The 22,739-nt window shown below is 44.0% G+C and overlaps 2 protein-coding genes across 2 annotated transcripts; both read right to left on the bottom strand.

Moving 5' to 3' along the window:
• Positions 1-290: 290 nt before the first annotated feature.
• On the bottom strand, positions 291-5,607 carry LOC133928303 (UDP-galactose/UDP-glucose transporter 5-like). The gene is made up of 11 exons (XM_062374567.1): positions 5,304-5,607; positions 4,280-4,393; positions 4,111-4,203; positions 3,957-4,022; positions 2,849-2,947; positions 2,366-2,445; positions 1,792-1,904; positions 1,480-1,568; positions 1,050-1,136; positions 895-963; positions 291-804 (listed from the first exon to the last, which is right to left on the bottom strand). Exons 1-11 carry the CDS (start codon positions 5,445-5,447, stop codon positions 691-693), a joined length of 1,068 nt encoding a protein of 355 aa, XP_062230551.1. The 5' UTR covers positions 5,448-5,607; the 3' UTR covers positions 291-690.
• Positions 5,608-21,495: 15,888 nt separating this feature from the next.
• On the bottom strand, positions 21,496-22,460 carry LOC133928216 (uncharacterized). The gene is made up of 2 exons (XM_062374444.1): positions 21,644-22,460; positions 21,496-21,570 (listed from the first exon to the last, which is right to left on the bottom strand). The coding sequence occupies exons 1-2, from the start codon at positions 22,280-22,282 to the stop codon at positions 21,496-21,498; spliced, it is 714 nt and encodes a 237-aa protein (XP_062230428.1). The 5' UTR covers positions 22,283-22,460.
• Between the last annotated feature and the right edge of the window lie 279 nt (positions 22,461-22,739).

Here is a 22,739-nt window from a genome sequence, read left to right as displayed (position 1 = left end):
CTGGGCAGAAACCAAACAAGACCTCAAGCATTTAAAAATTCCCGAATTCAAATATGTTCTATTAGAAGTAATCTGACAAGGTTGCATTCACCTGGTTTTAATTTGGTATCGATTTGAACTGAATTCCAACCAATTTGATACCCCTAATCCAAGCATGCCTTGAAACTTAACTACTATTAATCTTGCCTCGGCTAGAGAAGAAGTATCAATCTCGCCTAGCACAAACCAGCAAACCTAGGAGTGCCAACCGCCCGCCAATGCAGCACTAGAGATCACCGGCACCATATGTTGCTCACATCACACATGCACATACCAAGAGAAGTTTGTAGTTACAAGCCTTTCTGTTGCTGCGGGTGTAAAAATTTTCTACGGAATAAAATTAAAATACAGTGTACATCAGGTTTCATGGTTATAAGCAGCTGGCGTGATGCAGTGTAGTTAACAGAGAATGGCCTGAGCCACATAATTGGCAATCGAGCTCAGTTAACACATGCTGGGCTGCCTGAACAATTGGTCATTGGATACTAAACTAAGACTAAGACCTTCAGCCTTCTCATCTCCAGGTTAGGAGCTGTTCTATTGCTCTGGAACCTATCTGTTGAGTTAACTCATCGGGATGTCATCAATCTCGGACACGAAGACGTTCTGGTACAGCAAGGCAAACAACTAGATTTTTCCTATGTAATTTGGTCAACTGTTGTTAGCAGAATTCGGGCTTGAACCCTGCGACGGGCTTGTAGCCGCTGGCCTCTGGGGCTTACTTCTCAAGAAGCTTTTTGTGTACAGGGCTCCGAATACAATGGCCTGGTAGTACATGATTGATGTTATTAATTATTGAAATAAAAATGGGTGATACGGTAAGATGACTGATGAGACAAGAGGTAGATGACTTACGGCGCCAACCCACTGCATCCAGCTGAGAGGATGTACAAACCAGACGCAGGACAGCAATATACTCACCAACTACAACAATATATGGACAACTATTGTTACGAAAAGGTTAGATAGCAGGAATGCAAGAGCATAACATTGACGAGACCAACATCCACCTGTCTAGTTGTCATTATGGTAGCAAATGTGAGAGCCCCAAATGTTCGAATGGTGTAGGATATGAAGAACTGACTTGCTGTTGCAACCTGGAACAACACGGAATGTGATCTCACGGCAAAGGGATAACTTGCATCCATTATTCAAACAACTATGGCGTGGCTTTTGCTTTGTGGGCATGGGAGAGGCAAATCATAAAAATTGAGAGTCCAAAGTGTTATTTTTCCTAGATTTCATTTCCTGTCAGACTGAATATTTCACAATTAGCTATTGTCATTTTATTTCATCTCCATTCGTCATACTGGCCCTGCAGTCACCTATATCCATCATGCTCAAGTGGATGTGCTCTATGCCTCTATGGTCTCCACTTGTTCATTTGGACACAAGGAGCAAGCAACATTGCACTTTAAAGGACCAAAAGGTAAGTCTTACGCTGGATAGGATTACGACGTCAGAGAAGCAATCTGGATGACGAAACATAAAGTCCACAGCTGGAATCATATGATTCTGGAGAATAAGTCCTGTAAAGGAACGAAGTAACAGAGAAATAAAACCACGGTTATTGGAACTATTAATAACGTATGGATGTAGCAAAGCAAAACATTAATATAATCTATGGAAGTAATGATGTATAGAACTGCTGAGCAGCTTTCACCATATTTAGTCCCGAAACAGAATTGACTCAAACTTTAATGGTTGTGCAGTACACAGTCAAAAGACAAGAACATGTGTCTAAGCAATTACCAGTTAAACTAAGAAGACAAGAGCACATTGTCGTGTAGAATATCTGGTTGTGTATTTCCATATCATACCCTTTGAAGAGTTTATCTTGGAACGTGCTTGTGAACCCATCAAATCTATACATCCAGAAAACAACAAGGATGCGAGGTCAAATTAGATCAGCCTGAGTGTCAAAGCTAAGTGAAAGAAAGTAACCAACACAACAGTAAATTTCACTGGTAAATAGTACACTTGTACTAATACAATATAGTCGACAACTCAGTGTTGGGGAAATTTTAAAAGTAACCTGATTTTGGCTTGTATGAGGTTTTACTTAGTACTTTTCCTATGTATTCAATGTGTCTAACAAAAAAAGCATAGATCTAGCATCCCAACATTACATAGTACATTTTGAAGAGAACAAAGTAGTATCATGATTGCAAATAAAAACAGATTCCCAGGTCAAATAGTATGGACAAATCATAAAGCTTCACAAAACTGAGTTATTACAGGATCCCATGAGCTGCCTCATGAGTTCAAGTATGATAGGATATTTTCTTTAGCGTGGAAATAAGTAGCAGACAAGCAGAAGTTGTACCCAAGGTAACCAAGCATGAGTGAAACACCCCAAACAGTGCTTTCTCTGCCTTTATTGAATGGGTTGACATCCACCGATGCCTGTATCCATGAAAGCCAGAAGGGAGGAAACTCAGTTCAGGAAAGAATACCAATAGCTCAACATTCTATATAATTTACAAGTGCCATTATGAATATATAGGTTTACTGTTCATAGATGATAGATGCATTGGCTAATTAGCCCCAGAAGTGAGTAGTTGGTTATCAACAGTTTTCATAAGTCCGAGCCTGTTAATTAATACAATTTATTGGGGTTAGATCAAGACCACCATCTCCATCCTACTATTAGTTCAATCCTATCATGTGTCTTATATCTGTTCAATTTGTGATGTAGCACTGATAGTAATTGAAATTTCTCTATCCAATACACTTTCTATAGCAGTGAACAATTTTGCATCATTTGATGCTCAACAATAAAGGGGAGAGAGTTGGACACATGAATTACCGGGTATAGAATGAACAATGAGCAACCCATAGTTACAATGACTGCAAAGAAGTAATCTCTTCCACCATACTTCTTTCTCATTATTATTGTGCCCCAAATCTACCAAGCAATAAAAGAGAAGATAATATTCGTAAGAAGGCGCCATCATGATTATTCAGAAAATAAAAAATTTAATACACACACTGTATATCTATTATGTGGCTAGGCGCACTGTAGTTCATTGTTGCGCCACCCCGCAGTTACGATCCAAAAAACAGTATAGTTGCGATTCACAAGATAGGTTAGTTACTACAAACATATATGGTCGTAATTGGGTACCTTATCTAGCCGTAATTATGCATTTTTTTGTCATGTGATCGCAATTGGGTCACCTCTGCTCACACCTCCAGTTATGATCCAAAAACCAGTATAGTTGCTATCGTAAATGACTCTTTTGTCATGTGATCGTAACTCAACTATATGTGCTGTCGTAACTGATTATTTTCTTAATCTTAACTGTGATCGTAACTGGGTCACATCTGCGCACACTCTAGTTATGATCCAAAAAGCAGTATAATTGCTATCGTAACTGACTTTTTTGTCATGTGATCGTAACTCAACTATCTGTGCTGTCGTAACTGACTATTTTCTTAGTCGTAACTGGGGGTGGCGCAGTAGTAAACTACAATGCTTCTCGTAATTATACACTTTTTATCATGTGATCGTAACTCACCTATATGTGTTGTCGTAATTGACTCGTTTCTTAGCCATAACTGGGGTGGTGGGAAGGTGTGTGCAACAACTGAGGGTGGCGCAACGTAGTTCACTGTTGCGCCTAGGCGCAGAATAGACTCACCGCGCGCGCGCGCGTGTGTATGATTCATCTTTCACAATAATTCTCACACGCATCTTATTAAACATTACATCTTCATATCTTTCAGATCTGATCCATGCATATTGGTTCCACTTACAATTGGCATCAAACTAGGCTGCATAAAGTATAACTGTTTCAATGAACAGACACTACTAACTGATAACCATTAGAACATGAAAGACATGCATGCTTCTCTTACGGACTAGAACATAGTTAAGATGTACGAATCACTGGTTGGTGTCTAGCGGATATTACCATGACAGGTATCATCTTCGCGCATTTGGCAAGTGTTTGGACAGGGAAGCTGACATACTTCAGGGCCTGAAAAAATCATGTCACATATTCAGTAAAGAAGTAACACAAATCAATGCCAATGGCACTAGAAATAAAGGAACAAAACCAATATAACCTCATACTGGCAAGTCGTGGTAAGTATATTTGATACAGAGACAACACAGTAATTGTGGATTGGAGCAACAGGGCCCAAGGATTTCTTACTTGCCTGCACAAATATACAGAATTTAACAGTTTAGCAGATTCAGACAGTTGAAGAATTAATCTCAGTGAGAGATGTGTACCAGTAACACCAGTGCAGACACCATTGATGTAGTGATACGGTTGCAGAACACAAGAAAAAGTGAGTATCTAAAGAACTCCTTCTCAGCTCCATAGGGAACCCTCATGATTTTTTCCTGCATAACATTGAAACCCCAACACATTCAATAAGTCAATGCCCATGAACGCAAACTGAGGAAGGAATCGGAATCTTTCAAAATTAATTAAAGAAAAAACAATTCGATGTGAAAGAAGCAGGACTAGTACATGCAAAATAATAAGAATTCGTTTACGAATGCGCCATTCACTCAAGGAACTTGTGCTGATTTGGTTAAAGGAGAACCCTAAGTAACCACTAAGTAAGCACCGATTTGTTCATGTGCATCGTTCAGTTCGAATAGTGTGAACAGTGGATGAGAAAACTTGTTTGACATAAGATGCTTCCTTTTAATCGGGTTTGGAGGTAGCACTTGAAGAATGAGATGAAGAATATTGCACTAGTCTCCATTGATACACAAGGACATGGACAACTTCCCATGCCAGAAGAATCAAAACAGAACGCTGCAATCTCTTTTTGAGGAAAAGAACATTGCGGTCTCTATACAATTCATCTAATGCTGTTGTACGAGCTAGCCGAATTCGGGAGAAAGCCGGGCAGTAAAAAACATTGTAATAACGAATCCATCGATATTTGCAAGCTCTTTTGGTGAATCAAAACTGTGATGAAGCCATCTGAAATTGCAGCCAATCAACTAAACCATGTGGACAGTCTATTACCATGGCAAGCCAGGGCCCATGACCGAAACAAGAATGCATATGGATCCCATGGGAGTTCCGTATTCATTTGGTGCATCAAGCAGCGACGGAAGCAAACAAGGGAAGGGGAGCAAGCGAAATCCAACCGACGCAGCGCCCGGCCTCCAGACGCGAGCGCAAAATTAGCTCTTTTCCTTCCGTGAATCTCGCCGGAGGGAAGAATCTCTCGGTGGGGAAAATTTTGGCAGCAATAGTAGTCGGAGTGGAGAAATGGGTCGGGGAGAGAGGGACCTGGAGGACGCCGTAGACGAGGAGGGTGCTCATGATGCCGAGTACGGCGAAGCCGCACCTGGCCGCCCAGCGGCGGCGGCCCTCCTTGTCCTTCTCCCTCCCCGCCGCCACCGGCAGCCCCGGCGTCCCTGTCGCGTCGGCCATGCCCCCCCGCCTCCGTACCACTTTCTCCGCCCTAACGAAAACGAAACCGAACCGAAACGGCAACGGCGAGCGGTAGCGACGGCGGGGAATTAGGCTCGCCTGGGCCCCGGTCGCGTGGGGGAGAGAGAGAGAGAGAGAGAGAGAGAGAGAGATGGAAAGGGCCGAGCGGCTGGCGTATTTTTTTTTTTCGATCTTGATCCTCTTCGAAACTATTTCTGAAACTGGATTAGCGGTAAAACTATTTCCGATTTTTATCCTCTGGCTCCGTGTCACATAGGATGGTGTGTGCCTGCGCTATTATTGCTGACGTGGATGTTATAGTCAGCGTGGCATGCTATGTGGGGTAATACTGATATCGAATTCACGCTGTAGGTGGGGATCCAAGGTAGCATATATTTCGCGCTAATGCCTCTGTCACGAATGTTTTGTGTGCCACGCTAGTGGCTCTAGCGCTGACGCCTCTATATGGCCACCCTCCCCGTATCATTTTGTCTCTTTGAACATAGTAGAAGCGGCGACGACTCTCTCTCTCCCTTCATCACCTCTCTCAATTTTGTATTTTTCGGTGGTTTTGACCGTGATTTGTCATCGGAATCGTCTTGTTTAGGTAAACTTCTCTATCTCTCCTTATTTTCTCATTCGATTTTGCTATATTTAGGTGGGTTTGAGTGGAAACCCTAGATATAATTTGTGGTGCGAAATTGCCGGTTCTAGTTGATGATTTATGGTTTGAAATGGTTAGAAATGCAATGTAGGTTGCATATGATTAGAAATATGTTGTAGAACAAAATTTGTTTGCATATTAGGCTGAGGATGCCCTATAGTATGATGTTATGATGGGTTACAGTGTAGGCATAGAACAAATTGATGAATGTGTGTAATGAATTTGCTCGTTGAAGTAGTGGATAGCGAATTTGTGCGTTGAAGTTATGTGCATTGATTTTTTACAAGATGTTAACTAAGTTTAGTACATAAGATTTGGTAGTGTTGAATATAAAAATGTTTGGTGCATATCAAATTGGTAATGGATTTGTGTTTACGCAGTTGTATACTATGATAGACCATTTATGGCGTAAGTAAAAGTGGACACATATCGGCAAGAAATATCTTGATGTTAGTTGCAAGGATGCCCTTGTTCCTCCTGCTCTCACCGTCCCGACTTGTGACTGTGGTAAGCCTGTCATGGTCCTTCAGTCGCTACATAAAGATACTGCTAGCCGCGCTTATTACCTGTGCAAGGATTATCGTGTGAGTGTATATTTGTTATGGGTTAAGGTAAAAGCATATGATATTACTTTTGCTGAAATGATGTTTTAATAATTTGCAGTAGTGAAAGATGTGCTACTTCTTTCATTGGATTGATGGGTCTAAGATGTATGACCCTAGGATCCTGAAGGTGAAACAGTTTACTCAATATCCGAAACCATATGACAAGTTTATTCGTTGGGTGCCTCCTCCACTAAATTCATCAAAACTGACGGATACAAAGAAGTGGGAAGTGAGCAGAAGACATGTAACGGATCCTTTGTTGTGCAACTGTGGAAAACGAAGTGTGCTTTGTGAACCTTCTGGGAGATCTCCTTACTTCCATTGTGAATGGATAACAAAGGTAAAAACTGAGTATGGTTGCTTGTTTACAATTTGAATAAGGTAACATTAGATATTATGTAGCAATCTTGAATTTGAATGCAGTGTCATGGTACTATTTGTAACTTTTGGGGATTTGTTGTATGGTCTTGATGGTGAATGGATAGAGGAGGAAGGGGACCAAGTGAAGGGGAAACGGGTGATAGAACCACATCGTCTAGGAGAGCCATGGAAGGTCAAGAGGTGGTAGGTAAGGTGGTGCAAATGGAGACAATGAAGGCACTTGTTGCTAATTTGCATGTGCTTCTTCCAAACGATGACGATGACGGCGATGATGATGAGATGATCTACGATGGGCCAGACAATTAGCATTTTGGGTTAGTTGGATGGGTATGTTGTTGCGTTGGATCTCGTGATGGTTAGTGTGTGATTAGCGTACTATGTTATGAATTATTTGTGAACTTAGTGTGTAATCATCGTCGATTGTACTATGTGAACCATATAGACTATTCTATTTATGTGTTTGGTATGTTTATTTGAGAAATTTGAACGCGTCATGACGAGAGCAACAATTACGCAAAAAATGAAATAGGAAGATTGCTACTTCTTTTTTAGAATCAGAAGCTCCATTTTGTAATTTTTTTCCTTGGACCATTGTTGCACTTTATCTGAGGCACCTAGTCGAAAAGCACTTTCACGCCAAATGGTTCAGTGCGGGGACTGCACAATACTGCGCCAAGCATATAGAGATCGCTGGCTAGTTGGCTAGGTGAGCCCTATCCGTGCCAAACCATTTGGCGCAATCATTCCATGCTACTGCGCCAAGGATATTGATGGGTCAGGCACCCGCGCCAACTTCCTTAGAGCAGAACGTCCGAGGCACCACACCAAGATTGCTGGTGCCATGATACCCACGCCAAAGACTTTGGTGCTGTACTTCTACATACCCGCGCCAAATGCTTTGGCGCAGATAGAGCTCAATCAGGAACTTGCACAACTCCTCCACACAAAAATGGACATAGTGACCTGCATAGAGTTTACATATAGAGTTCATAATGACCTACATAGAGTTCATAATGATAGAGTCATACACATAGAGTTCATACAGAGTGACAGTCATACAAATAGCGTATGCATTTCACCTATTGCATGCGATGACGGCAGAGAGCATGTGTGCCAGGAGTGTACTTCTGGGGCTGCTTATGACGACGCTCCCATTGAATGACTAGAGACGGATCGACGTAATGGTCATGAGGCTTTTTGCGAGGATGTGCTTGCGACACCTAAGAGCCCGATGGTACATCCAAAAGCTAAGATGGTCCTATCTCCTCAAGGCCTTGCACGCCATGTTCCTCCTTATCATCATTGTCCTCGTCCACATCATCGTCTTCCTCCTCCTCCTCGTACTCACTCGTCGTGGGTCCCTTGTGGCTTTATCCTCCTGAGGTGGCACCACTTGCTGAACAGGAAGGTGCTGCAGACGAAGGACCCCGTGACCTTGACCCGCTAGCTGCTGGTTGTGAGGAATGGACAACATCATCAACGAGACCACGACATCCAAGACAGACAGCCATCTTGCGGCACCTGGAACGCAAACGCTGCATTCACGAAAAGTATGGAGTGAGAACTACAAATAAACATCAGGCAATACATGGTCAAAGACGTGTAAATTTTCATACCTCAACGAAATGCCTAAGAGTAATTGACTTGTTGGGAGCTTCAATAGGTGTCCCTAATGCAAGCTCGGCCTCATTGGCCGTCCTAGTTAGCTCGTGTGCCTATTTGAAAATTCAAATGAAGACGTCTATTGTAGGTAACACAAAAAATATGTAAGTGCAAAGGAGACGATTAGTAAGCCATACCACCTGGTCTGCAACTGGGACGCCCTCTATTTGGATTCCTTCATGAACTCCCCTATCGAATGCATTGTCCATATCATCGTCGGACTCATCCTACAACATATTCGCCTGTGTCCATCTAGGCCTCAAGTGAACATAGTAGTTTGTGTGATACCACTAAAGGTACCGGTTGAATTGTCCTATTCAAGAGGTTGAATGGCATTGTTTGCTTCAAATTGATGGAACTCATTGATGTAGCGCTGGTGCTCGTGAAGCCAGTCTATAATCTTCTTACACTTTTGCATGTCCATTCTGTCATACTGAAAGAACAATGATGTCGTCTAGAGAGGGGTCAATAGACATTTTTTATGACCCCTCTAGCCCCTCCGTCCCTACGAGCAGCCGACAGAGCAACCATTTCCTCTAGTGAAATATCCGACCCGATGGACAGTCGTTTCCTCCGGCGACCTCTCCCACCTAGCGAGCAAGCGACCCCTCCAGCGACCTCTCAGCTCGTCGAGCAGGCGGCCCCTCCGACCCGGCGAGCAGCGACCCCCTCTGACGAACAGGCAGATCTCTGTATCGACTCCATCATCCGCCCCTCCTCTATCCTCCTGCGACCCGACGAGTCCTCCGACCCAGCCCTATGACCCAGCACGGACGAGAAGCTCCAGCTGAGGTGAACATCAGCTTTAATTGATTTAAGGTTTGAGGCTCTTCTTTTGGATTTATTAGGATCAAAAGATGGGTTTTGTTGGGTAAACATTTTTTGTCACCTCATAAGCTCTTGTAGGAGGAACATAGACCCATAGAGATTTGGACATAGCTGGCAAGCTCCTAGTATCGATAATTGTAGGATGAATTTAACCGAGTGCTATAGTATGTATTTTTACATTTGATTGGTTATGCAAATTCGTAAAGTGCCAAATCATTCTAGCTACAGCTGATGCTGATGCGGATACGTAATGGTAGCATTAGGTTCTTGGGAAAAGAAAGAGTTGATTTAACTTACACTGCAGCACCATGCATAAGCTATTGCTTGCTGCCATATTGACCTCTTTTTTGTTATAATGGATATTGAATGCCCATGTTATCTGATATCATTATTTGCGTACATAGATCTATTTCTAAAAGTAGTTTAATAACATCTAAAGCATCATACTGCAAAAGTGTTGGGAGGTGGTGTTAGAGCCTAGGTGCTATAGTGTTGGTGTATCAGGAACCAGGGGTCCCTGAATTCCGAGGCCAGGCCAGCCATCCGCCACATGGCGCCATCCCGCGAGGTCTCTCCTGTAGGATGAGGAAAGATCAAGTCCCGGGAGAAGGTGCTCGGGGCCACGGTCGGTGGCCCCCGAGTACCCCAGTACCCCGATGATCCGCAGAATCCAAGTACCGGGAAGAAAGTGCTCGGGGAGGTGTCTGGTCACCCCCGAGAACCCTAGTTCCCCGACGATCAGAAGAGCTAAGTTCCGGGAGAGAGTGCTCGGGGCTGCGAGCGGCGGCCCCCGAGCACTCGGTTCCCTGAGGATCCATACAAGAGTGCTCGGGGCTGCACGTGGCAGCCCCCGAGCACTCGGTTCCCCGAGGGTCCATGCAAGAGTGCTTGGGAGAGAGTGCTCGGGGCTGCACGCGGCAGCCCCCGAGCACCCTAGTCCCCCGATGATCAGAAGAGCTAAGTTCCTGGAGAGAGTACTCGGGGCTGCACGCGGCAGCCCCCGAGCACTCGGTTCCCCGAGGGTCCATGCAAGAGTGCTCGGAGAGGTGAACAGTACCCCCGAGCACCCGGCACCCCGAAGACAAGGATAGGCATTCTCGGGAGAGAGTGCTCGGGGATATGAACAGTACCCCCAGCGCTTGGTACCCCGACGACCCAGAAAGGCCCCCGAGGGGCCTACCGATGAGGTGTCAACTAGCCAGAGGTCCGAGGCCGCATTTAATGAGCGTGCGTGGCCTGACACCTCCAACTGCTCCCGCCGCGCTCAGCGTCAGTTCCTACCATGTTTTGGCAGAGAGGCGTGGGGTCATTAATTGCATGGGTCCCGTCCCGTGCCATCTGGCTTGTCTCGGATAACCTCGTGAGGATCAAGGCGTTCTGTCTGCCGCGCTGCTGTGGCAGGGGAACAAGACAGGACTGGCACGCCGGGTTGCTCTGCGGCTGCCCGGTGGACCCTCTCCACGGCGCCCGTTGCTAGGGCATTTATGGTGACGGGCGATCGGGCGTGCGACGCATTTTCCACCCCCGGTCACTTCGCCCAGAAGAAATGATGGCACCCTTTCCATTTATGGTGTCTCGGAACTCGAGCCCCCTCCTTTCCGTTCGGGGCATGTCGTGGCCGGCGAGTACTTAAAATAGCCGGCAACACAGAAGTAGGGGACCACGACGAATCGGACCAACAACGAGAGATCGAGAGTAGACACGAAGAACACAGCGCAAGAAAAACACTATGAGCAAGGTTGAGCACACTTCTAGCCGAAGAACAAGGAGCCTCAAGCTCTTAGTTGGGCCAACATTCTTGTAACTAGCAACATCCTTGAGGGATTTCCTCAGAACAGTTATAGCATCCATACAGTAGTAGGGTATTACGCCCCCGTGCGGCTCGAACCTGTCTAAATTCTGGTGCATTTACTTCTTCTCGCACTAGGTCGACACCCACACCACCGGTCGTTGCATTCATTCCCATTTATTTCTCCGACGAACTTATTCAGGATCATCCCCCAGGTCGAATCTCTAAAAAGGGGTCTCTCGGGATCCCTGCGATAGGAGTTAATTCTCCGACACATAGGATTTCCTTAAAATAGGCAGTGTGGCTGCCTTTGAAGTGTTATGCTGCCTTTGAAGTTCAGTCCATGTGTTATGCTCGTTGTTTTTGTACGAATGGATGGTTATATTCCTCATATTTGTGATGTGTGCTTGATTGTGGTATTGTAGATGGACAAGACGACCAAGCTTTTAGTTTATGGGTCAGCAGCACATATGCTTCTTTCAATTTTGTGGATTAATTTTTCATTGCTAGGATCATAAAGCTGATGTAGAATATTTAAACAAAACTATTGAGCACTATGGTGAGATGCTTACTATCTTTGGTGCTAGTGTGGCTACGGGGAAGTATGCAAAGGGATCAAGTGGGCCTCTAGCTACCGAAGTGACTAAAAATGAAGGTGAAGAGGAGGATGTGGGTGGTGCTACCACTGCAGATGACAATGGGGCAACATCTTCGATCACCAAAGCTAAGAGAGCCAAGACAACTGAAAGTGAAGAGGAAGGCCTAATTTCTACATTCAAAGCCGTTGGCGAAAGGCTTGCCATTGCAATAGAGAAGGCCAATAAATCTGACAAGGATGTGCCCGAAGATTTGTTGGACAACTTGAATAACCTTCCTGGTTTTGATGAGACACACATATCCTTTTACTATGCTCATTTGGTTGAGAATCCTCATATTGCTAGAGCTTTCAACTCACTACCATTCAATCATAAGTTAAATTGGGTTGCTAAGTTCATAAGTGAGAAGTTTCTTGGATGTTAAGCAGACTTTTTTCGCTTGTAAGCATCAGACTTTGGGTTGACAATCCTCATATTTCTTGTAAGGATAAGACTTCTTTTGCTTGTAAGGATTAGACTTCTTTTGCTTGTAAGGATCAAACTTCTTTTGCTAAGTGGTGCTGATGTGTAATGCACTAGTGGTGCTGATGTGCTTGCATGGTTGTGGTTCTATATGAACTTTTATGGTACTAATCATTTGGCGTATGGAGAACTTCAAATCTATGTGGTTTTGTATGACATTTTATGGTTATGTATGACCTTATATGGAGAACTTGTATGGTGCTAATCATTTGGATATGGATATATGAAAAGTTTGGTTGTATGGTCTGCTTTAGTAGCAACATATGTATGTTGTATCAAATGGGGCAGAGTGAAAGTGATGTATGTGTGCTTTATATGTGTGCTGCATATCAAATGGGCCAGAGTGGTGCTGTATAGTTCCATACTCTTTTGCATATGTGTGTTGCATATCTATGTTGATTTGAGCAGCTGTCTTGTGGGACAATAAGAATGTATATGTGATGCCTTGAGGGACAATATTCAAACATACACCACTTGTGAGTTGTCAAATTCTTGCTGGTTCAGCGTCTAAAAACATTTACAGCTAAATTTAGTTTGAATGTGCTATAATTTCGTCCAAGAAAAATATCCTAAATATAATATCACTTCATATCTACAATCTTGTGTCTGAAATTACAATTTACAGGAGTACTTTTGATGTTGAATGAAGAATATCATCGCTAGTTGCGTTGAAGTACATTCATGGCAAGTTGGTAGCACAGCATTCTGTCTCTGCAAATTTAGCTTGCTTGCCCTGAAGCTCCATCAACGATTTTAGCTTGTATGTAAGCTCATGGAAGTTGTGGCATGCATCAATCATGCAAGTATCTATGGAAGTAATCTTGGCAGCTCTCTGAATCTGAACACCATGCAAGCACGAGAATGTCAATCCCTTTAGTGAGAAGGACGAGCAGAAATGGTGATGCAATGTTCGGTAGATCGGATTATCCCACGAGCATATTAGCAATCCATGATAGTCTATCAGACAAGTTTTTCAACTCAAAGGGGTAATCTTACCCAAAAGTCATCACAATCATTCAACCCATCCAATCCATCCAGCCAAACAGAATATTGGCTCACCCTATCCACCATAATCCCACCAACCAAACAGAAAATTGGATCAACCCATCCAACCCAACCAAACAGAAAATTGGATCGTCCCATCCAGAAAAATAGGGATGGTCCTATCCCATCCAACCCCGCCCTCCAACCAAACACACCCTAAATGTGGAGGTAACAATTCTAGGGTGACAAAGATTACTCAAATCTTGCAAAAGATATGCAATAAAATGGTAGTTAAAAATCTTGAAAACACTATTCACTGGACACTCCGGGTTGACCTGGATACTCCAGGTTTAGATCTAATTGTACAGTATCCAAAGTTTCCGAGTTAAATCTGAAACCTTCGGGTTCAGCAGAGAATGAACTCAAAACTGAAATTAAAGGACGTCTAAGGAGTTCTAGCTCAAACCGAATGGAGTCGTGTGTTCCAAATGATGATTCTAAGTAGATCCACGGAGAATCTATAATCAATTTCACACGAGCAAGTAGATCAAGCAAGAATACAAGAACACGAAAATAAGAAAGAAGATTCAAGATTTATTTCCCGAAGTTCATACACCTCTTCTAGAGATTCCTACGTCTCTGTTGAGGGGCTCAGTCACACTTGAGCCGGGTCTCTCTCAACCCTTTTCCTCTCCAAACTTGGTCACACTTGAGCTAGGGTTTCCACTCTTGATTTCTTTCCTTCTGGAGGCGAAATTGAAGCCTTCACAAACTTCCCACGGTGCACCATAACCTTGGGTGCTCACCGGCGACGCCTAGCCACATAGGAGCTCAAAACTCCAAGAGTAACAAATATGACGATGAACTTCTTGCCGATGAACTCGAGTGCTCAAGATGGAATTTAGCTCACTTGCACTCAATCTTTCAATCTCTCAACCTAACTCACTTTTCTTCTCAAATCTCACACTAAAATGGAGCGGGGAGGAGTTTTTTTTGGCTTTATAATATTTTTCTTTGTGCCCAAGCAGCAGCAAACAAGGGTGGAGTTAAGAGGTTATTTATATCTTTCTCCCAAAAGCTAGTCGTTACACAGCTTTTTTACTGACACAGAGTATCTGGGTCAACCCGGAGTCTCCAAGTTGGCACTAGAAAGTATAAGCGAGAGCCCTAGCCGGAGTACAACTCGGAGGTCCGGACAACTACCAGAACCCAGAGTCTCAGGGTGAAACACTTAGACCCTAATAGACCATCCAGCTTGGAGCTAAACTCGGAGACTCTGTCCAATCCGATGTATCTGGGTCAACCTGGAGTGTCTGAGTTTAGCACAGCTGACGCTCTGAAAACGGCGATAACTTTTGATCTTGAAGTTTGATTTTAACGATTTTAGACTCTACGAAAAGCTTATTTAGAGGGCTACAAATCCCAACTAAATTCCTGATCCCAAACACATTTGATCATACTAGGAACACTCTGAAACCCAATTCAGACATTTCCACACTTTCCGCACTGAATTCCTAAAGCGAACTCTCACTTTGGGTTGATTAGAAACTATTGAGCACTGAGACACGACAAATAGCTCATGTTGCATCCCTCTTAATAGTGTGGCACACATATACTCAAATTCAAATGTAAAACTCATTTGAATCACTTTGAACTTTTGAATACCTTCGAGTACCGCTCCTTTCCTTCAAACTTAGAGGGTTGTCAACTTTTATATCGTCGTTACTCTATTTCTTCTTGGTTCTTCATGTGATTGATGCAAATCACCTGTAGCTTCCCATAGCCTCCCACGGTATTGGCGCAAAACCTTCACTCGCTCTTCACCACTGTCTTGGTCCTTCGACGCCCAGCCATTTTCTTGCCCTTCACCACGGAGGGTCCATCGTACCCGAGTTTTACTTGTCCTTCACCATCTTATCATAGAAAAATAACTTTGTATTCGACATCTTCAAGGAGTTCACTTTATCATATATGGAGTTCATTCTTGTTCTTCACTCTTCGCATATATGATTTCAATTCAACTTATACCTTCTTATGGATCCTAACCCCAACTTACTCTCAAGCACAAGGCACATGGATTAGTCTATAAAACTCTATTAATAATAACATACTTTTAGTTACTTGATCTCCATAAGTAACTTAGCATTCATGCTTATCGCCAATATTATATGAGTTTTTCTTTCTTCTTATGAGTATCACTAAGAGCTCATTCATCTTGATGCATATGTCTCCTCCATGCATCACCTATGAACAACTTACTAACAAACTCAACAATATTATTAGTCTATAGGTATTGTCATTAATTATCAAAACCATATATAAGGGCCAGATGCACTTTCACATACATACAGGAAGCTGTCTATACGTTGAAGTAAGATGGAAATAAGGGGAGACTTGAAAACATTACACGTACTTGTGGAGGTCGATGCTAGTAGAGAACAGTTTCGGTGGAAAATGTTGCCACATCCCGAATTGCCTCATGACCCTATGCGGGAAGTGGTACTTGACCACATAAAAGCAAATCAGGGGGCATCTCATGAACCACAAGTGCAGATCTCGCCTACATAAGATGCTCAAGTCCATCGCTTGCACCACCGAAGATTGATATAGCGTCCATTCCACCTACAAGTGGGATCCAATTATTAGTGCCAAATAAACATCAAATTATCACAACTTATGATTCACTTCTACATAACACTTACATGTTCAGGTTGTAGGTAGTCCAACTCATTTGTGTAGCACTTGTACAACATCTTCTTTCGTCCAACTGGCACGACAACTATCATTTAGATAAGATGTGGTGGGCTTCCTATCGTCAGGGGTAAACCTCCAATGCTTCTTCTCCACCCAAGCAGGCCTAACCACTGGAAGTCAAATCCACATCCACTTCTAAAGAAGGTAAACACAACCAGCCAAGCTAGAATTTGCATTGCTTCGATGGCATGCGTAGCACAACTGTCGATAAAGTCATGCCAAGGTTGCTGATCCCCAACTGTAGGTCCCTACGACCGCCCAATCTCTGAGTAGCGGCAAAAACATCCAGGAAGCAACATTGCCGTCTGAATTTGGAACCAAAATAGCCCCAAACAAGTGCAACACGTATGCCCTCACGTATTGCTCAACAGTCTCCTCGTCGGCATCCTCATCCAAGTTCTAAAAGTTATCCTCCAGCCACGTGAGAGGAACATCGGAGGTCTTCGACTCATGCGAATCCTCGTCAAGGCGAAGACCAAGGAGCTCCTCCACCATATCCCGCCAAGCACCTGAAGCCATGCTCCCCATGACCAGCTAGCCTCTGATAGGAAGAGCTAACATAATAGCCATGTCCTCAAGCGTCACAGTCATCTCCCCACAACGCATGTGAAAGGTGTGTGTCTCGGGTCTCCATCTATCAACAAGGGCAGACAGAGCTGGTGCATTAAACGTAGTCATTCCTTGCTGGTAAAGAGTGGAGAAACCAATAAGCCCTATCTGTCGCAAGTACAGGGTGTACCGCTCATCATAGTCCATAGCGGGGTGACCTCGTGGGCGGAGTGTCAGTGGCATCTAGGATGAAAAAAGAAAAACAATTACATGGAGATAACAAAAATACAAAAACAAAAGAAACAATGCCATTAGTAGGATGTGAAATTTTACCTCTCCTCCGGCAACCCTCGTTGCCCGGTGTGTCACATCGTAGTGCTCCTCCAAGGCTAGGAGATGTGTCATCCTAAAAACACAAGATTTAACAATTAGATAACAGAAACATAAGAAAGTTACATAATTGGAGTACATTTTACAAATTCTAACTATTACGGTAGATGAGAAACAAAAAGATTGTCTCGCTGTCCTGTTGCGGCGTGCCACACCCTTACTATCCCCTCTTCCCCTCCTAGATTGCTCACGTTTAGGGCATGCCAGTTTTTTATGCCTTTTCTTATGGAAATGTGAGCATTCGTCTTGAGTGCCATCATACAAAAAGTAGTCCATGTAGTTTTGTCTTCGTGATGACCCCATCCTATCCATGTCATTCTGCAACCACTTAGTTTTCTGTCTTCCCCTAGTGTTGACCATGAGAGCAGCATCTGCCGCGTAAGTGCGACCTTGGTATTGGGGCTACTGTGTAGGATCAAGGTACGGTTCAAAGTGAGGTGACCATGTTTCAATGACATCATCTAAAGAGAACTCGAATGGAACATGTGAAGGTGACTAATAGTCCAACTTATGAATACGGCAGAGTGTTATCAAATGAGAACATGAAAGGTGATATATTTAGGGTCGTTGGTAACTACACTCATTTCTAGGGGGAATGACCACGAATGCCTGACCGCCAACCACCTCACCACCCACACTTGTGCCACCATGCTCAATTACCTCATACTTTCATGGCTTCTTGTCAAAGAACACCGCACGTTGATGTGACACTTTAGTCTTTTGTTGGGATAACTTCATCGAAACCACTTTTCCCCACTTTTGCTTGTCCATATTTTTCAACTTTTCAGTTTTGCCTAGCCTATCAACAAAGTACTCATTCAACTTCTTGAAGGTGTAGGCCAAGATTGTTGTAACGAGAAAAACCCTAATTCCCTTAAGCACTTTGTTGAAAACCTCAGCCATGTTGCTAGTCATCATATCGGCATCATTCCCTGTCAAATGCCCTAGCCCACTTATACTTCTTTGATATATGACCTTCCAACCACTAACGAGGACCTTCATCAAGCAACACAACCAACTTCTTCAACTCCTCAAAGAACAACTTCTTCTCCTCAAGCATACAAATATATCTCAGTTCCTCCGTCTGACCCTTTGTAGCGTCTTGCCGATGGGAGTTGGCCGCCAAGTGCCTCACGCACCACCTATGGTGCACATTGCAAAGACCAGGGATATCCTTGTCCACAGCATTCAAAATACCTTTGTGCATGTCAGATATGATACAAACTTCATGATGTGGTCCGATTACATTAATCCTAACTAAGTGTAGGAACCATTCCCAATTCTTGTTGTCCTCCTTCTCCACTAGAGAAAAAGCAAGAGGAAGCAGCTGATCCTCCCCATATACACCTATCACGATCATCAAAGTGTCCTTGAACTTCCCTGTCAAGAATTTGGCATCAACCGAGAGGACCGACCTGTAATGCTTGAATACCTCCACACACGGTCCGAAGCACCAGAATGCATGACCATAAATAGGTTATACAACATTATCAACAATTATGAACTTCTCCCAATGCGGCTCTATGTGGTACACCATGCTCGGGTTGCACTCCTTAACTGCTTGGAACAAGGTAGGAATACGTACATACGCTTCACTCCAATCGCCATAGCTAACCTTGTAGACGAAAAGCTCCTACACAATCTTGCATTCAACTGCAAATGCTTCTTCAAACATTGGTCATCAGCATATGTGTAGAGCTCCACAACACTAGTGGCTCTCCATGTGCTGCGGTCTGTCTTGCGGTTCCAGACCATCTACACACATCCTATTCTCTCACATTGCACAGTGTATCACACATTATAATTAGAGTGAGCTACTTTATATGGCCGGTTGTGCTTCACGAAATATTCTTGTAGCCACATCTTCAAGGATAGTATTGTGAGGAATTCAATACCTTTCTGCATAAGTGGTCTTTGAGAAACATCAGATACCAAGGCTGTAGTATGACCTCCATCTACTACAACACCTTCAATCCTACTAAGGTCCCTAAATTCAGAGACATGAGGATGGCAGCCAATCACCAACTTGAAAGCACGGCAATCCTCCTCCCTCATGTTGCCAACGGAACCATCATCATCGAAGTCCTCCTCGTATTTAGCCTCAAGGGACATCGTCCGCTGTCATGTCGCCAAATACACAAGGGTCCAATTCATCAGATACCTTTTCTAGATCAAAGTCAATCTATACCAACTCCCTCTTGGTTGCACGACTTGCTTCCTCCAAATCACCTTCCTCCCTACCACCAACCGTTGATGCATTGATTGTACCAACCTCTTGTGCCAAACACACTAAATCACTCTTCAATGCCTCATCTTCACCAGCATCTACAATTGCAGGTTGGGAACCACCCTACCAGGGCAAAGGCTGGCTTGCACCTACTTCAACTTCAGTATTTAATCGCTCGTCAGCCCAACACATTGCATCGATGCCTTCAAGATATGGAGATTGGTTTAAATCCAATCCATCATCGGCATTCATCTGAACCACCTTTCTTGCCGCAACCACCTCAAGAGTTTTCCAGTGAGATTCCTTCACCCTGTCCACATATGCTTCTCACTCTATGTCACCCTCCAAGTATAGCATTAATTTGTGACTATGGCCATGACCCACATCATACCTTCCTTGCAACTCAATAACTACACTCGATTCATTCCACCCCACCGCTTCCTTCACTCGTTCTACCAACTCTACAAACTTGGGACGATTTTTGAAAACTACAACCTTCAATCTCATACTACTGCTAAACTTAGCACTGCCATCATCACTTTGCAAAATTTCACCATCTTAGTGCATACGGACTATTCTTTCTATCTATAATAGCACATTAAAACGCAACACATAAGTTGTTTGCCAAAAATAAAACATAACATTTATATACGTTGAACAACATGCACACACTACATAGGATCATATGAAGATGTACTATCACAAATTATCAATGCATAACAATAAACCCTCACTTTTAAAATGAACTAATGCAATCATAAATCAAATCTACATTTATCATACACATACATATAAATTTCATCACAAATTGAATAAAATTGCACTGATATACAACCTTAAATTACCAATAACCAAAAACTTTAAACGGAATTGAACCAAATTGTATACACAACCCATGTGCTACCTACATTGCCCTACATATGAATCCAAGGTGCAAATAAAGCCCAAAAACGAGCGCATTTTCATGGAATCCTACCTCTAGGGTTCGCATCGAAATCACCAAAAATCGAGACAAAAAACAAGGGGAAATGAATGAGATTACCTTGCAGACCTAATCCCAAGCAAATACACGGTCAAATCGTCTTGAATTCTTGGATTTTAGGAAAGGACAGAGAAAGGAAGAGAGTTGTTCGCGCTCTGTATGTTTCGAACATAGAAGAAAGAGAAAAGAGCGAAAAGGCCCCGCACGTGCTAGGGGAGTCCGAGCCCCTATCGTGGCACACAAAACATCCACAACAAAAGCATTGGTGCAGAATATGTGCCACCATGTTGAATAGTTTTACCGCTGATCCAGTTTCAAAAAATTCCTAAAATATCAAAATCTAAAAAAACACGCTGCTGGCTCGCCTCCACTTCCGTCGTGAAAAAGACATTTTTTTTCTTTGGTTCTCACTCTCTCAACCCGTGCCTCTTGCTGCGGCTCCCGCGCAGGACAGAAGGGACCAGCAGGCAGGTGTGGGAACGGAATTATGCCCCCCCCCCCCCCCCCATAGAGTCAATCCTACGTTTTATCCGTCGATCTATCTATCTATAGAAAAAGCATAATGTCAGGAATTGCACAATTTCTAGATTAGAGTGTGCATCTACAACCATATGTAAACAAAATCTCACCTTTGGCCGATTGCAATGGGCACACGCATAATCGTGGGGTCAGGAACATCATAACGACCATAAGGTCAATGATGTCAATTTAAATCACATGCTTCTGAATCTCAAATGAAGGTTGAAAGAAAAGAATCAAGATTGGAATGAAGTTGTAGGTACTGTCAGTAGAACAGAAAATGCCGAGCGCACAGTTATCGACTACCGCTGCGGGTACGTCTCAGAAGTACCTGATCCAACAGATGCCGAGGCATTAAGGATCCCAAGAAACACCGCCAAACGTAAAGATTTGCAGTCAAATTATGGAACAGATTTGCAATGCAAACTGGCTTTGCTGCAGAATTAAGGTTTATTTATATATATAGTAGCTGCGGAACAACCTATAGAACTCAACTGACGGACACAGCAGACCGAAACTGAAACAGGACACCAACGCAGAAACACATAGGCAGCAAGCAGTAGTTCTAGTAACTTATGGGTTCATCAGCATCACGATCACTTCTTCCTCGCGAGGAAGACGTCGGAGAGCACCGTGTCGGAGCGCAGCGCCGCCTTCAGAAGGGCCAGCCCCTGACCACGGACGAAGATCATGTCAGAAATAGCAGCGCAAATACTTAGCTACAGGGAGTCCAAGTACAAGAACCTCGTCCATGCCGACGCTGACGAACTTCTCGGCGAGATCGACGTCCTTGCCGACGCTGAACTTGTTGATCAGCGTGATGCTGGAGATGGCCGACATGGGCGTCACCTCAAGGCCGTCGGTGACCATGTACGTCACCAGCCCCTTCACGTACCCGCCGCTGTCGTCCGACGCCCCCTGCGGTGCCGCCGTGGCGCGCGCCGCGAACGGCAGCACGAAGGTCATCTCTGTGGTCATAGCTTGCTTGCAATTCGGGCACTCGGCATTGTTCTCCATTGTCACCGTCACGCAGCTACCTGGGCAGGTGTACATCTTGAACTTGGCCAGCGGCGACGCGCCGTCGGCCTCGCCGCCCTGCAGCAGGAGCAGCTCACGGCCGTCCGGGTGCAGCACCTTGGGCTGGAGCAGGTCCGCCTTGTCCGTGTTGGGGAGCAGGTACGAGGCACTGATGTGGTCGACGCTCTGGTACAGGCGCCCGATGCTGCCATACATGGTGCCCGCCGAGATGAGTTTCACCACCGCGCCGATCGGCAGGGTCAGGAGGCTGAACACGAAGTCCACGAACTCCTTGCCGGCCTCGGCAAAGAGCACCTTCTTGGACTTGCTTTCTACCAGCAGCTTCAGCGGGATCTTGGGAGCCATGGATCGATGTGGCTGGTGCTTCTTAGAGTATTCAGACGGGGATGCTCGCGTGTGGTTTTATAGGAGCACTGAAGCAGGGAGATGGAGGGGTTTCAGTTCTGCGAAGCTGAATCGTTTGGATTGTAAATCCTTGGCTTCTGAGTTAGAAATCAATGCATTGTTTGTTGGCAATTGTGACGCCCAGCGATGCAACGTTTTATCTTCCCAACTCAATACTCGCTCCGTTAATTAAGACTACTCCCAATGGCTGTATTATGCACATTTATTAGGTGTCTTGTGGAATTTTTTTTCTGATATGGTAAACAGATAAATAGGAGAGAGAATCAAGCTGTATCTTAGGTCTCTCCTAATGTTTTTTTCTCAATAATATCTTAGATGAGAGAGTAAGAAATTAATATTAGAAAATAAGCTTTCGATGTGTGTTGCTTATTTATTAAGATCTCTCAAAATAATTTGT

This window comes from Phragmites australis, chromosome 9 (genome assembly GCF_958298935.1).
Source record: "Phragmites australis chromosome 9, lpPhrAust1.1, whole genome shotgun sequence".
NCBI lineage: Eukaryota > Viridiplantae > Streptophyta > Magnoliopsida > Poales > Poaceae > Phragmites > Phragmites australis.
This window is presented reverse-complemented; position numbering and strand designations above follow the sequence as displayed.